Source organism: Schistocerca gregaria, chromosome 2 (genome assembly GCF_023897955.1).
Source record: "Schistocerca gregaria isolate iqSchGreg1 chromosome 2, iqSchGreg1.2, whole genome shotgun sequence".
Classification (NCBI taxonomy): domain Eukaryota; kingdom Metazoa; phylum Arthropoda; class Insecta; order Orthoptera; family Acrididae; genus Schistocerca; species Schistocerca gregaria.
The window spans coordinates 540503428-540517935 of NC_064921.1; the positions used below are offsets into that span (position 1 = coordinate 540503428).

The 14508-nt window shown below is 48.1% G+C and overlaps 1 protein-coding gene across 2 annotated transcripts in view; it reads right to left on the bottom strand.

Moving 5' to 3' along the window:
- Window positions 1–14508, bottom strand: part of LOC126331298 (uncharacterized) — a 120591-nt gene that overhangs the window by 20216 nt on the left and 85867 nt on the right. For both annotated transcript variants that reach the window (XM_049996460.1, XM_049996459.1), the window contains exon 5: window positions 14284–14426. In XM_049996460.1, coding sequence (XP_049852417.1) covers window positions 14284–14426 — 143 coding nt within the window. The remainder of the gene's footprint in view (window positions 1–14283; window positions 14427–14508) is intronic.

The following is a 14508-nucleotide window of genomic DNA, read 5'->3' on the forward strand; positions in this document are numbered from 1 at the left end:
GCGCCGTTCGTATCCTGAGAGCCATAGCTTCAAGTGGAGTTTGAAGGGGCACAGGTTCACTACACACCAAATTCAGGAAATAAATGCGAACTCCACCTGACACACTATTATATTCTCTAGGATTCTTTTAATATCCCCTGTAGCCACGAAGGGCAGGGGTCCGCATTGTTGGGAACCTGGTTTCCTGGAGGGCAATGCAGAAAGCAGGTGAAAAGCTTAACAGTTGCCGTGGCTCAGCCGGGTTGTGGGAAAAAAAAAACTGCAATTCCACAGGAAGATCTATTAGAGGGAACGGAAATCAATCCAGAATGGTTGAGCCGTGTTATCATTGGTGATGAAAATTGGTTTTTTCAGTACAATCCGGAGACAAAACGCCAAAGTCTGCAATGGTGCTCAAAGGGATCATCCAGACCAAAAAAAAGCTCGCACGTCAAAGTCAGAAGTGAAATGCATACTTGTGTGGTTCTTTGAGTCCAAGGGAATTGTTCACAAACTGTGGGTGCCTCTTGGACAAACAGTTAACCAATATTACTATGAAGAAATTTTATAAAGACTTCGTAAAAGACTTCTTCGTGTCCATGCCAACATTGGATTCTTCATCACAATAATGCGTCCTCCCATACTGCTCTTTCAGTACAGCAATTTTTAACCTCAAAACAAATTTTAGTACTACCACAGCTATCTCATTCACCAGATATTGCTCCATGCGACTTTTTTTCTATTTCCAAGAGTTGAAACGGTGGTCAAGGGACACCATTTTCAAACAACACAAGATGTCCAAAAAGCTGTGGCGAGGATCTTGGAGGATATTACAGAAGATGAGTTCCAGAAATCTTACCGTCAATGGCAGAAACACTGGAAAAAGTGTGTGTAATCAGAAGGGAACTACTTTGAAGGACACAATGCTAAACGTGACTAAAACGGTAAGCAACATTTTTTTTCACATCAGTCTCATTAGTTTATTGTCGCACCTCGTAGGGCTCAAATTTCCTCTTAGCCTCAGTGTAGGTCAATCGGTCCAGGGTCTTGTATTCCACTATTTTCCTTTCTCGCTGTAAAATCCTGCTGTCTGGTAAGCAAAGGGATCCAATCCTAACCTAACCGATGCTCTCTGCAGTTGACACAGATGGGAGGTGGGGCACATGGAGTACTGGGATGGGATGGACGTCCACAGCTTGTGATGCTGGAAGTACAGCGGGAAGACATATGCCTGAACTACCAGCACTTAAAGCACCACATTGGGGGAGGGATATAGGGCTTGACATCACAGCGGTAAACCTCACCTTGACCTTCTTGGGTCATGGGTCACCCTCAAAGGGTAAGATGAAGGCACTGGTGGCAACCTGATTATCCCTTGGACCCCAAAGGACGTGCTGGGTGCTGGATAAAATGAACTCCTCATCACCGTAAGTTGGCGCGCAGCTCGTCGTCAGACTGCAAAAGAAGGTCCCTGGACCATATTAAAGCTCTTGTGAGGGGCAATGGTAATGGAAACATCCCCAGCGTGTCACAAGCGAGTAATGCCTGTGACTGGGCAGATGATGCTGTTTTTATCAAAACTGACCTTGACTGCATTTTGGACAAGCCCTACACATCCCCAAACTTGTCCTCTAAATGCTCTACAAAAAACTGAGGCTTCATTGAGACAAAGCAGTCCCCCTTAGCTTTCATACATAAGAGGTACTGGGCTGAATAAGTTTTGCTGGCATTCCTCCCACAGTGTGGGCAGGGAGGAGAACAATTTAGAATCATACTTCCTTGCATTGTACTGAGACTTTGAACGTTTAGAGACTGCTGGCATTTGATCACCAGTAAGTGAAGATGTGGCAAACTTCATCGCATGCCCTGATGCCACCCACTCTGACCACGGGCCCTCCACAGGGATGCCAACCAGTCACAGCAAAGGTCACCTGGCAGGATGGCCACTGCCAAGTCCTGATGCCCCAGGATAATGGGCATCTACTCCTTGGCATACATGGGGAGTAAACAGCACAGGCATCAGCAGAGCAATCCCTGTGTAGTCAGGGGGCTACAACGAACAGGGTACATAGCGGCCCCACCACAACGGACTGGCTATCGTGCTGGATATGAGGTGCAAAGAATTCCATGGTCATCGTCGGTGCAGAAAACAACGCTGCATAGTGGGTGGAGGAAAACACATCCAGGAATGTGTCCTCGGCAAGAGATGGAGGATGAGAAGGACTGCAATCCCATGATGAGAAAGTGGGCTAAAGATCTCAATGCATGATGCACCATGTAGGGTGCCCTTTCCCAACTGGCTCACTCTTCAGGAAAATTTTGAAAAATGGAGGTCAAACCCTATAGGGGACCATCACATAAAGGCCGAAAGGTGTGAGACTCCTTTTAGTCGCCTCTTACGACAGGCAGGAATACCTTGGGCCTATTCTAACTCCCGTGCCTGCAGGGGGAACATTTAAGTTCAAACCAATGCATACTCTCTGACATTTATATGCGCGGAATTTAAGAATCAGTTAGTAGAAAATTGATAAGCAGCATCTGGGGGCAGAGTGGGGGGAGAGAAGGAAGATCTACTTAAAATTTGATATTAAAATATTTTTTCCATGTGGAATGTTTCTTTCTATTTTATTTAAAATTTGATATTAGTTTGACATGTTTGTATGTTCCATTTATTATCATATACTGATAAAATCAATATGTATCTTATGACTCAGGATTGTTACATATACACCCATTATACAGACATGTGTACTTTAAGCCACTGTCATTTACTATCTTCCTCTTCTGTACGCAAACTGTGGATGGTAAGTACAATTAGCAGTAAGCTTGCTGCGTGCGGTAGATGCGCGGTCTGAGGTGTCTTTTCAGGGTCCGCGTGGCTTCCCCGTCGGATGTTCGAGTCCTCCCTTGGGCGTGTGTGTGTGTGTGTGTGTGTGTGTGTGTGTGTGTGTGTGTGTGTGTGTGTGTCATCCTTAAGTAGTGTGTAAGCTTAGGGACCAATGACCTCAGCAGTTTGGTCCCATCAGATCTTACCACAATTTCCAGTAAGCTCCATATAATCTGTTTTCCCAGCGTGGTCATTTTACAAGATGTAAGGGGTCAAAGTTATATTTTACTTGACTCTACTTGGAACATAATGCTTATGTTGTTTTAAGAGTATAGTTATCTGTGACACACAATGCCTCGTCGTTTATACCACTGAAGTTTAAATAACATTTCCAAGATACTCTTGTACTTAGTACATGAATATGTGATGAACATCAACTTTCCTGTGGAACTTCTCTATCTTGTACCTGGTGAGGATCCTCCACCGATGAGAAATGCTCAATAACATATCAAAGAACTGTTTTGTAAGCTATCTTTTCTGTGGGTAAATTACATTTACAGCCACATCCTGAGTCACTTTGACTTTCAAAGGCCAAATCAATAAATAGATATGTGGTACTGCCATAGGTACCCACATGGCACCATCCAATGCGAATTTAGTAATATGCCATCTGGACAAATCCTTCCTATCCAGTCACCACCCCAAAATCCCTTCCTTCGTTCACATTCATTGATGGCATTTTCAAGATCTGGACTCATGACAGGGGCAACATTCACTCTTACCTCCATAATCTCTACACCTATTCTTAAATCCGCCTCAAGTGGCCCTTCTCAACCCAATGACCCACCTTCCTTGATCTCTATCTCCACCTCTCAGATGGCTCCTTTCATATCAAGTGCACCAACCACATACAATACCTCCACTTTGACAGCTGTCACCTGTTACGTGTCAAAAAGTCTCTCCTCACCATACCTTTACAGTCATGTTTTCAATTACCCTGTGTCAGCATATTTTTACTAATAAAGAGATTTTACATATTATGGAGAAATCTTAAAGTGAACTAGAAAGTGACTTACAGGATTCTGATTATGATTTTCTGTCAGATGCAACTAATGATGAAAATAGAAAATAGTGAGATAGGTACGGTTATCATGCGTAGATATCTCTCCACAATAGTATCAGCAGTCAACTGAACCAACAGTGAAGATGGTTGCTAGAGACGAAACGGAATGGACAGTCATTAACACACTTTCTTCTAGAGCTGCTTTGAACATATTAAAGGAGAGCCACAGCATATGCTTGCTACCCATGGGATAATTCCATTATCAGTGCTACCTCACTTATTTTTTATGAACTGGTGCTCTCTCTCTCTCTCTCTCTCTCTCTCTCTCTCTCTCTCTCTCTCTCTCTCAGTGTGTGTGTGTATGTGTGTGTGTGTGTGGGGGGGGGGGGGGGGGGGGCACACACACAAGCTCAGAATGGTTGGTTTGTGGGGGTTAAAGGGACCAGACTACTTAGGTCATCGGTCCCTTGTTCCACGACCATAATAATACACGAAGAAAAGTCCAACAAGCAATAAACACAGAACGGAGACGACAAGGGACGACACAGTACAAGAAAGACATAGACAAAGACCAGAGAAAAGAGATTAAAAGACACACAGAGTGCGACGGTCATTGGCCGACCATGAAAATAAAACTGGAAAGGCCAACAACCAAGGGACACATTAAAACACCACAAACTAAAACCCCAGGCCAAAAGCCACAGTCGACACTAAAAAAAAAATAAAAAGGGACTCTCATATTGAATGATAAAAACCCCCTGCTCGAATAAAACGGAGAACTAAGTCAGCCATAGTAGAGTCATCGGTTAAAAGAGCAGGGAGTGTATCAGGCAGCGCGAACGTCTGCCTGAGGGCAGTTAAAAGTGGGCAGTCTAGTAAGACGTGTACCACGGTCAGGGCCAATCCGCAGCGACAGAGAGGCGGGTCGTCACGGCACAAGAGATACGCGTGCGTGAGCCGGGTATGTCCTATGCGGAGCCGGCAGAGGACGACAGCGTCCTTGCGAGACCCCCGCATGGAGGAGCGCCACACACTGGTTGTCTCCTTGACTGCCCGAAGTTTGTTGGGAGAGGGCAGGGTGCGCCACTCATCACGCCAAGCAGCAAGGACCTTCTGCCGCAATACGGATCGGACGTCACTCTCTAAAAGACCGATCTCCATGGCCGGGGAACTGACCGCCTGTTTCGCCAGTTCGTCAACCCGCTTGTTACCCGGGATGCCGACGTGACCCGGGGACCAAACAAAGGTGACAGAGCGGCCGCAACGGACGAGAGTATGGAGGGACTCCTGGATGGCCATCACCAGACGGGAACGAGGGAAACACTGGTCAAGAGCTCGTAAACCGCTCAGGGAGTCACTACAGATGACAAAGGACTCACCTGAGCGGGAGCGGAGAAACTCTAGGGCACGATAGATGGCAACCAACTCGGCAGTGTATACACTGGAGCCAGCTGCCAATGACCGTTGCTCACAATAATCCCGTAGAGTGAGAGCGTAACCAGTGTGACCAGAGACCACCGAACCGTCGGTGTAGGCCACCGCCGCGTTCGGAAACTCGGCCAGGATGGAAAGAAAGCGGCGGCGGAGGGCCTCCGGAGGCACTGAGACCTTCGGACCCTGTGCCAAGTCGAGCCGAAGGCACGGTCGGCGCACACTCCACGGGGGCAGACGGAGATTGGCCCGGAAAACAGGCGGCAGAGGAAAAAAGTCAAGGCCACGGAGAAGGTCCCGGAGGCGAACCGCAATGGGACACCCTGACCGGGGCCGCCTGTCTGGAACATGGACGATCGAGCGCGGGAACAGGAGACGGTAGTTTGGATGCCCTGGCATGCTATAAACGTGCGCGGCATAGGCGGCCAGAAGGCGGTCACGCCGGAACCGCAATGGAGGGACACCAGCCTCCACAAGTATGCTGTCGACGGGGCTTGTCCGGAACGCTCCCGTGGCGAGGCGGATCCCGCAGTGGTGTATGGGATCCAGCAATCGCAATGCTGAAGGCGAGGCAGAACCGTACGCCACACACCCATAATCAAGGCGGGACTGGATCAGCGCTTGATATAGGTGGAGGAGGGTGGACCGGTCGGCACCCCACCTGGTGTGGCTTAAGCAACGGAGAGCGTTTAAGTGCCGCCAGCATGTTTGCTTCAGCTGCCTAATATGGGGCAGCCAAGTCAACCGGGTATCGAACACCAGTCCCAAGAACCGATGCGTCGCGACCACAGCAAGAGGTTCACCGTCAAGGTAAAGGCGCGGCTCAGGGTGAACCGTGCGACGCCGGCAGAAATGCATAACGCAGGTCTTCGCGGCCGAAAACTGGAAGCCGTGCGCTACAGCCCATGACTGCGCCTTGCGGATGGCACCTTGCAGCTGCCGTTCAGCAGCGGCGATGCCACTGGAGCTGTAATATAGGCAGAAGTCGTCCGCATATAAAGAAGCCGCGACGGACGACCCCACCGCCTCAACGAGCCCATTGATGGCAATTAAAAACAGGGACACACTGAGGACAGACCCCTGTGGGACCCTGTTCTCCTGGACCCGGGAGGAACTATGCGACGCAGCTACTTGCACGCGGAAGGAACGATACGAAAGAAAATTCTGAATAAAAATCGGGAGCGGGCCCCTAAGGCCCCACCCATGAAGTGTGGCCAGGATGTGATGGCGCCAAGTCGTATCGTATGCCTTCCGCATGTCGAAGAAGACGGCAACCAGATGTTGGCAGCGCGCAAAGGCTGTACGGATGGCAGACTCCAGGGAGACCAGATTATCGACGGCAGAGCGGCCTTTACGGAACCCACCCTGAGACGGAGCCAGAAGGCCCCGAGACTCGAGGAGCCAACTCAACCTCCGGCTCACCATACGTTCCAGCAACTTGCAAGGAACGTTGGTGAGGCTTATGGGGCGATAGCTGTCCACCTCCAGCGGGTTCTTGCCAGGTTTCAATACGGGGAGGACTATGCTTTCCCGCCATTGAGACGGGAAAACACCCTCGACCCAGACGCGATTGAAAAGATCTAGGAGGCGTCGCTGGCAAGGCACTGAGAGGTGTTTCAGCATCTGGCAGTGAATGCGGTCTGGTCCAGGAGCCGTATCAGGGCAAGCAGAAAGTGCGCTCTGGAATTCCCATTCGCTGAAAGGAGCATTGTACGACTCCGCGTGGCGCGTGTGAAAGGAAAGCCTCCGACTTTCCAACCGCTCTTTCCGGGAGCGGAAGGCCAACGGGTAGTTCGTTGACGCGGAACACTGAGCAAAATGCTCTGCTAACCGGTCCGCAATCGTGTCGGAGTCGGTGCACACTGCTCCATTCAGCGAAAGCCCAGGGACAGAGACAGGTGGCCGATAGCCTTGGAGTCGCCGAATCTTGGCCCAAACCTGCGATGCAGAGGTACGGACGCCAATGGTGGAAACATAACGTTCCCAGCACTCCTGCTTCCGTTGGCGAACAAGGCGTTGGGCTCGGGCGCGGAACTGTTTAAAAGCAATGAGGGTCTCCAACGACGGGTGCCGCTTATGGCGCTGAAGAGCCCGCCGGCGATCTCGAATCGCCTCTGCGATCTCGGGCGACCACCACGGCACAGTCCTCCGCCGAGGTCACCCGGATGTACAGGGAATCGCAGATGCCGCCGCAGAAACGATGCTGGTGGTGACCGACTGAACCACCGCATCAATCGGATCAGTGGAAGGAGGTGCGATCACTGCGACAGATGTAAATAAGTCCCAATCAGCCTTATTCAGAGCCCATCTGGAGGGGCGTTCAGAAGAGTGACGCTGTGGCAGTGACAGAAAGATGGGGAAATGGTCACTACCACATAAGTCGTCATGGACCCTCCAGTGGATGGATGGTGAAAGTCCGGGGCTGCAAATAGAAAGGTCAATGGCCGAAAACGAGCCATGGACCGCACTAAAGTGGGTCGCCTCTCCTTTGTTTAAAAGGCAGAGGTCAAGTTGTGACAGAAGAGTCTCGACATCTCTGCCCCGGCCAGTAATCGCGGCGCTACCCCACAAGGGGTTATGGGCGTTAAAGTCGCCCAGCAACACAAAGGGAGGCGGCAGTTGTCCTATCAATGCAGCCAACACATGACGAGAGACATCACCATCCGGCGGAAGGTACAAACTGCAGACAGTAATAGGCTGAGGCGTCCACATCCTTACAGCGACAGCCTCTAAGGGTGTATGAAGAGGCACACACTCGCTGTAGATAGAGTTAAGGACGTAGACGCAGACTCCACCAGACACCCTCTCATAAGCTGCCCGGTTCTTATAATAACCCCGATACCCTCGTAGGGCAGGGGTCCGCATTGCCGGAAACCACGTTTCCTGGAGGGCAATGCAGAAGAAAGGGTGACTGCTGACGAGTTTGCGGAGCTCAGCAAGGTGGTGGAAAAAACCGCTGCAGTTCCACTGGAGAATCACTTTGTCCATGGGCGAAATAGGCGTGAAGGGACCGAGGAGGCAGATCACGTCACTGGGTCACCTGCTGTCACCGATCGAGGACCAGTACAATCGGCGTCCTTGGCGTCTGAGGGTATGGCGAGATCCAGGTCCTCAGCGGACGCCAGGATCTCCACCTCATCCTCAGACGCAGAGCCTGTATGGAGCGGTGGGGTGGATGCCACCGCGCGTTCCTTGGCCTTAGAGGCCTTCTTCTTCTTCGTCTTCTCTCTCTGCTCCTTGGGCTTTACTGGCTGGGAGGGCTCCAACGAGTCAGTCTCCGGGACGGAGGAGGAGCGGGAAGCCCTGCGACCAGCCGCTGGCCTGCTTTTCAGCCATTGGCTGACGTCACCCTTCCCAGAGGTGGAAACCTGGGAAGGGAGGGACCCGAGGGATCCCTTGCGAGAGAGAGTCGCTGAAGAAGTCGGACGCTTCTCCGGCTTAGAGTTGGGGACTTGTGTCCCCGATGGTTGGGGGGTCGTTGCTCCTGAGGTAGGTGGTGCAGGAGCAACAGATGGGGAAGTGCCCCCCACCATCAAGGGGGCAGGTGTAGTATTCCGGCTCAGAGTGTTCAGTGGAATCGGTGCAGCAGATGACAAAACTACTGTTTTGGCAGCGGTGGCATAGGAGCTGGTCAGAGCCACAGGATGTAGCCTCTCGTATTTCCGCTTAGCCTCAGTATAGGTCATGCGGTCCAGGGCCTTATATTCCATGATCCTTCGTTCTTTCAGTAGAACCTTGCAGTCTGGCGAGCAAGGGGAATGGTGTTCGCCGCAGTTCACACAGATGGGAGGCGGCGCACATGCAGTATTAGGATGTGAAGGGCGTCCACAATCTCTGCATGTCATGCTGGAAGTACACCGAGATGACATGTGGCCGAACTTCCAGCATTTGAAACACCTCATCGGGGGAGGGATATAGGGCTTCACATCACATCGGTAGACCATCACCTTGACCTTTTCGGGTAGGACGTCACCCTCGAAGGCCAAGATGAAGGCACCGGTGGCTACCTGATTATCCCTCGGACCCCGATGGACGCGCCGGACGAAGTGAACACCCCGCCGTTCTAAATTGGCGCGTAGCTCGTCGTCTGACTGCAAGAGTAGGTCCCTATGGAATATAATGCCCTGGACCATGTTGAGACTTATGGGGTGTGATCGTGACGGAAACATCCCCCAACTTGTCACAAGCGAGTAACCGCCGTGACTGTGCAGAGGATGCCGTTTTGATCAATACTGCCCCAGAGCGCATTTTGGACAAGCCCTCCACCTCCCCAAACCTGTCCTCCAAGTGCTCGACAAAAAACTGAGGCTTGGTCGCCATAAACGATTCCCCATCGACTCGTGTACAGACTAAATAGCGAGGTGAATAAGGTTCGCTGCCAACCGTAGCCTTTCGTTCCTCCCATGGTGTGGCCAGGGAGGGGAACGATTGTGGATCATATGCCTGAGCGTTGTATTGAGGCCGAGAACGCTTAGAGACTGCTGGCGGCTGGCCGCCAGCAAGAGATGATGTACCACGCTTCATCGCGGGTCATCCGCCCTGATGCCACCTACTCCGACCAAGGGCCCTCCCCACGGGCGCCACCCAGCCTCAGCAACGACCACCTGGCGGGATGGCCATTGCCGGGAGTCCCGATGCCCCAAGGAGACAGGCATCTACTCCTTGGCATACGCGGGGAGTTAACGGCGCAGGCATCAGTAGAGCGATCCCTGTGTTGTCAGGGGGCTACAACCGACGGGGTACATGGCGGCCCCACCACAACGGACTGGCTACCGTGCTGGATTTCAGGTGAAATGTAGTCCATGATCGTCATTGGCGCATAAAGCGACACAGCAGAGCAGACTGCAAAAACCGCACCCAAGAACAAAGCCACGCCCTAGAGATGGTGAGTGGGCGGGACAGCTATGCGACGACGACCAACCAAGCTAGAGATGGTAATGAGCGATGGACACATTGCACCTTGTAAGGCGCCCTTCCCCAATCAGCTCGCTCTTCGGAAGAATTTAGAAGATGGAGGTCAAACCCGGTAGGGGACCATCACATAAGGCCGAAACGTTTGAGACTCCTTTTAGTCGCCTCTTACGACAGGCAGGAATACTGTGGGCCTATTCTTACCCCCAAACCCACAGGGGGTAGCTCAGAATGAAATAAAAATACTACTTGGGTCCTGTCAAAAGAGAAATTAAAGGTAATGAATGGTCTCATGTACGTCAGACGTGCAATTTTTGCTAAAAATGTTTCCTTGGATGATCTTTCGACACATTCTTGAGGGCTAATTATAAGACACAGATTCAGTGAACTTATAGATTCCTCTCCTTTGATAAGAAGTCACTCCAATTCCAACACACCCCAACTGATGAATTCACTATTATTTCTGAAACATGAAATAAGTTTCTTGAAAACTATCTCTGCTATTATTGCCCTGGTGAAATATTGCAGCTGATGAGCAGTTACTTAAAAAAAAAAATAAAAAAGAAGGGGGGGAGAGGGAGAGAGAGAGGGAGAGGGAGAGGGAGAGGGAGAGGGAGAGAGGGAGAGAGGGAGAGAGGGAGGAGGAGGAGAAGAAGAAAAAGGAGGAAGAGGAGGAGGAGGAGAAGGAGGAGGAGGAGGAGGAGAAGACTGGTTATTTTGCTGTCTCAGCTGCATCTTTATTTTTATGATGACTGGCTAGGGTCAAAGCTGATTGTCTTCAGATATATGTAGTTGCATGAGCAACCCATTATGTCCCTGTGGAATTATCGATTAGAACATACATACTTAAAAAAAGTTTATTCATCATACACCAAAAAAATCTTACAAACACTGACCCAAGTTTTGGACAGCTGCAGATGTGGGATCAAAGTAAAATTTCAATGTTTTTTCCATGTACAATGATATGAACGGAAACTGACCAGTCAACAAGCCACTGATTATGTCACAGGTTATCAGTACCCTAAAACTTAGAACTACTTAAACCTAACTAACCTAAGGACATCACACACATCCACATCCGAGGCAGGATTCGAACCTGAGATCATAGCAGTCTCGCAGTTCCAGACTGAAGCACCTAGAACCACTCGGCCACAATGGCTGGCTTGATAAAGAGTTTTACATTCTTTGCCTCATGGAACCATTTATAAATGAAGGAATGAACTTCACAGACAACTTCGTCACATCCCTTCAACTTGCAAATAAACTTCAACAGATGAAAACATCACTAATTAGAGCAATGAACTAGATTCACCGAGAAATTCTCAACAACTTGAGCAACAATTCTGACACATTCCATCATTATCTTGAAACAACTGATTAACCAGAATGCACCATGACACTATACCAAGGGAAATGGAATAGAAATTTCATTATCTGAAATTAATCTGAGTCGAAACAAGGCCCCAGGAGTAGACAACATTCCATTAGAACTACTGACAGCCTTGGGAGACCCAGTCCTGACGAAACTCTACCATCTGGTGAGCAAGATGTGTGAAACAGGTGAAATACCCTCAGACTTAAGAAGAATATAATAATTCCAATCCTAAAGAAAACAGGTGTTGACAAATGTGAAAATTAACGAACTATCAGTTTAATAAGTCACTGCTGCAAAATACTAACGTGGATTCTTTACAGACGAACGGAAAAACTAGTAGAAGCCGAACTCGGGGAAGATCAGTTTGGTTTCCGTAGAAATGTTGGAACACGTGAGGCAATACTGATTCCACGACTTACCTTAGAAGCTAGATTAAGGAAAGGCAAACCCACGTTTCTAGCATTTGTAGACTTACAGAAAGCTTTTGACAATGTTGACTGGAATACGCTCTTTCAAATTCTGAAGGTGGCAGGGGTAAAATACAGGGAGTGAAAGGCTATTTACAGTTTGTACAGAAACCAGATGGCAGTTATGAGAGTCGAGGGGCATGAAAGGGAAGCAGTGGTTGGGAAGGGAGTGAGACAGGGTTGCAGTCTCTCCCCGGTGTTATTCAATCTGTATATTGAGCAAGCAGTGAAGGAAACAAAAGAAAAATTCAGAGTAGGTATTAAAATCCATGGAGAAGAAATAAAAACTTTGAGGTTCGCCGATGACATTGTAATTTTGTCAGAGACAGCAATGGACTTGGAAGAGCAGTTGAATGGAACGGACAGTGTCTTGAAAGGAGGATATAAGATGAACATCAACAAAAGCAAAACGAGGATAATGGAATGTAGTCGAATTAAGTCGGGTGATGCTGAGGGAATTAGATTAGGAAATGAGACACTTAAAGTAGTAAAGGAGTTTTGCTATTTGGGGAGCAAAATAACTGATGATGGTCAAAGTAGAGAGGATATAAAATGTAAACTGGCAATGGCAAGGAAAGCGTTTCTGAAGAAGAGGAATTTGTTAACATCGAGAATAGATTTAAGTGTGAGGAAGTCATTTCTGAAAGTATTTGTATGGAGTGTAGCCATGTATGGAAGTGAAACATGGACGATAAATAGTTTAGACAAGAAGAGAATAGAAGCTTTCGAAATGTGGTGCTACAGAAGAATGCTGAAGATTAGATGGGTGGATCACAACTAATGAGGAAGTATTGAATAGGATTGGGGAGAATAGAATTTTCTGGCACAACTTGACTAGAAGAAGGGATCAGTTTGTAGGACATGTGTTGAGGCATCAAGGGATCACCAATTTAGTATTGGCGGGCAGCATGGAGGGTAAAAATCGTAGAGGGACACCAAGAGATGAATACACTAAGCAGATTCAGAAGGATGTACGTTGCAGTAGGTACTGGGAGATGAAGAAGCTTGCACAGGATAGAGTAGCATGGAGAGCTCCATCAAACCAGTCTCAGGACTGAAGACCACCACCACCACCACCACCACCACCACCACCACCACCACCACCACCACCACAACAACAACAACAACAACAATTCTTTCACTGAATCTTTGAAATTGGCTGTATTAGGTATAGATCTACTAATAAATAGTGATGTATGAAAATCTGTGCTAGACCAGGACTTTAATCCAGATTTCCCACCTACCGCAAGCAGTCACCTTGACCACTTCAGCTAACAATGCAACTTCACAGACCTACCCACACTTCCAAATGTCATGCTGCCTACATCCGTATATCAGAGAGTTCACTAAATTCACAGTCAGCAAATTAATTCTGAAGTATTTCACACACTTGTAGACTGTCAACAGTGTTCTTTCAGACAATAATGTAAGTAATGTCATTATTCTCAGTCGACTGCACCCTGAAGCTGCAGTAAATGAAGAAGGAAAGAAACCAGAAATGGTTACCTTCTATAGTGCCAAGAAGGATGTTCAGATACTGTTTATCACATGTTAATAAATGTGTCAGTTCTTCAAGCAGTGAATGAACTCATGACTGGGGAACAACAAAGAACAGGACAACTGCTACAAAATCAATCAACCGAAGGTGCGACTGTAGGACGAGACAAATAATAAGTGTCAAACTGGAATGTGGAAAGATAGTAAGACCAATGACATCTGTGGGGGGGGGGGGGGGGGGTACCTTCCTGTGGAAAATATGCACAAAAAGTACCAATAATCTGCTAAAAGTGGGATTCCAATGTTTGGAATCTAGAACTGGAATAAATGAATACATGTTTGAAACTTTATGAATAGGGTACATTACTGAATACATAAGCAAGATTTTGTATCCAAAACAGTAATCTAAAAGTGTTGAAACTTGACAAAGCTTTCACTGAAATTTATGCATGTCATATACATGAATGGTAGTAAATGGGTCTTAGATTAACAATCTTTATTTTTAATGTGATACTCATTTAAGGTTAAGCAACCCCTTCCTGCTGTTCTAGGGCTGTAACATTTTCCAGGGTCCTGGTGTCAATATTTTTCACTTAACGTATACCTCTGTTCCACAAAAGTTTGACAATGTTACAGTAGTGTTACGACATAACAGAATAAAACAAAACAAACTAAATTAAAATTTTATTATTTGCTCTTATTTTTTACAAACTTCTTTTATCCTCAACCTTACCTGTACGTGTGCGAGTCTGGGAGTTTGCCAGTTCATTTTCAAATGTAACACTCAGTGTTCCTTCTGGGTACTTTTTTGTGTTAACTCGTTGCCTGCCTATACGGTTATGTGAAATCCTGTTACAATCCTTGATTTCAGAAAACCTTTGTAAGGCAAAACACAAGAAATGGCATGATTACTCTCAGGAAAAAAATAACAAGTCCCAAATAATACTGTTTATGATGC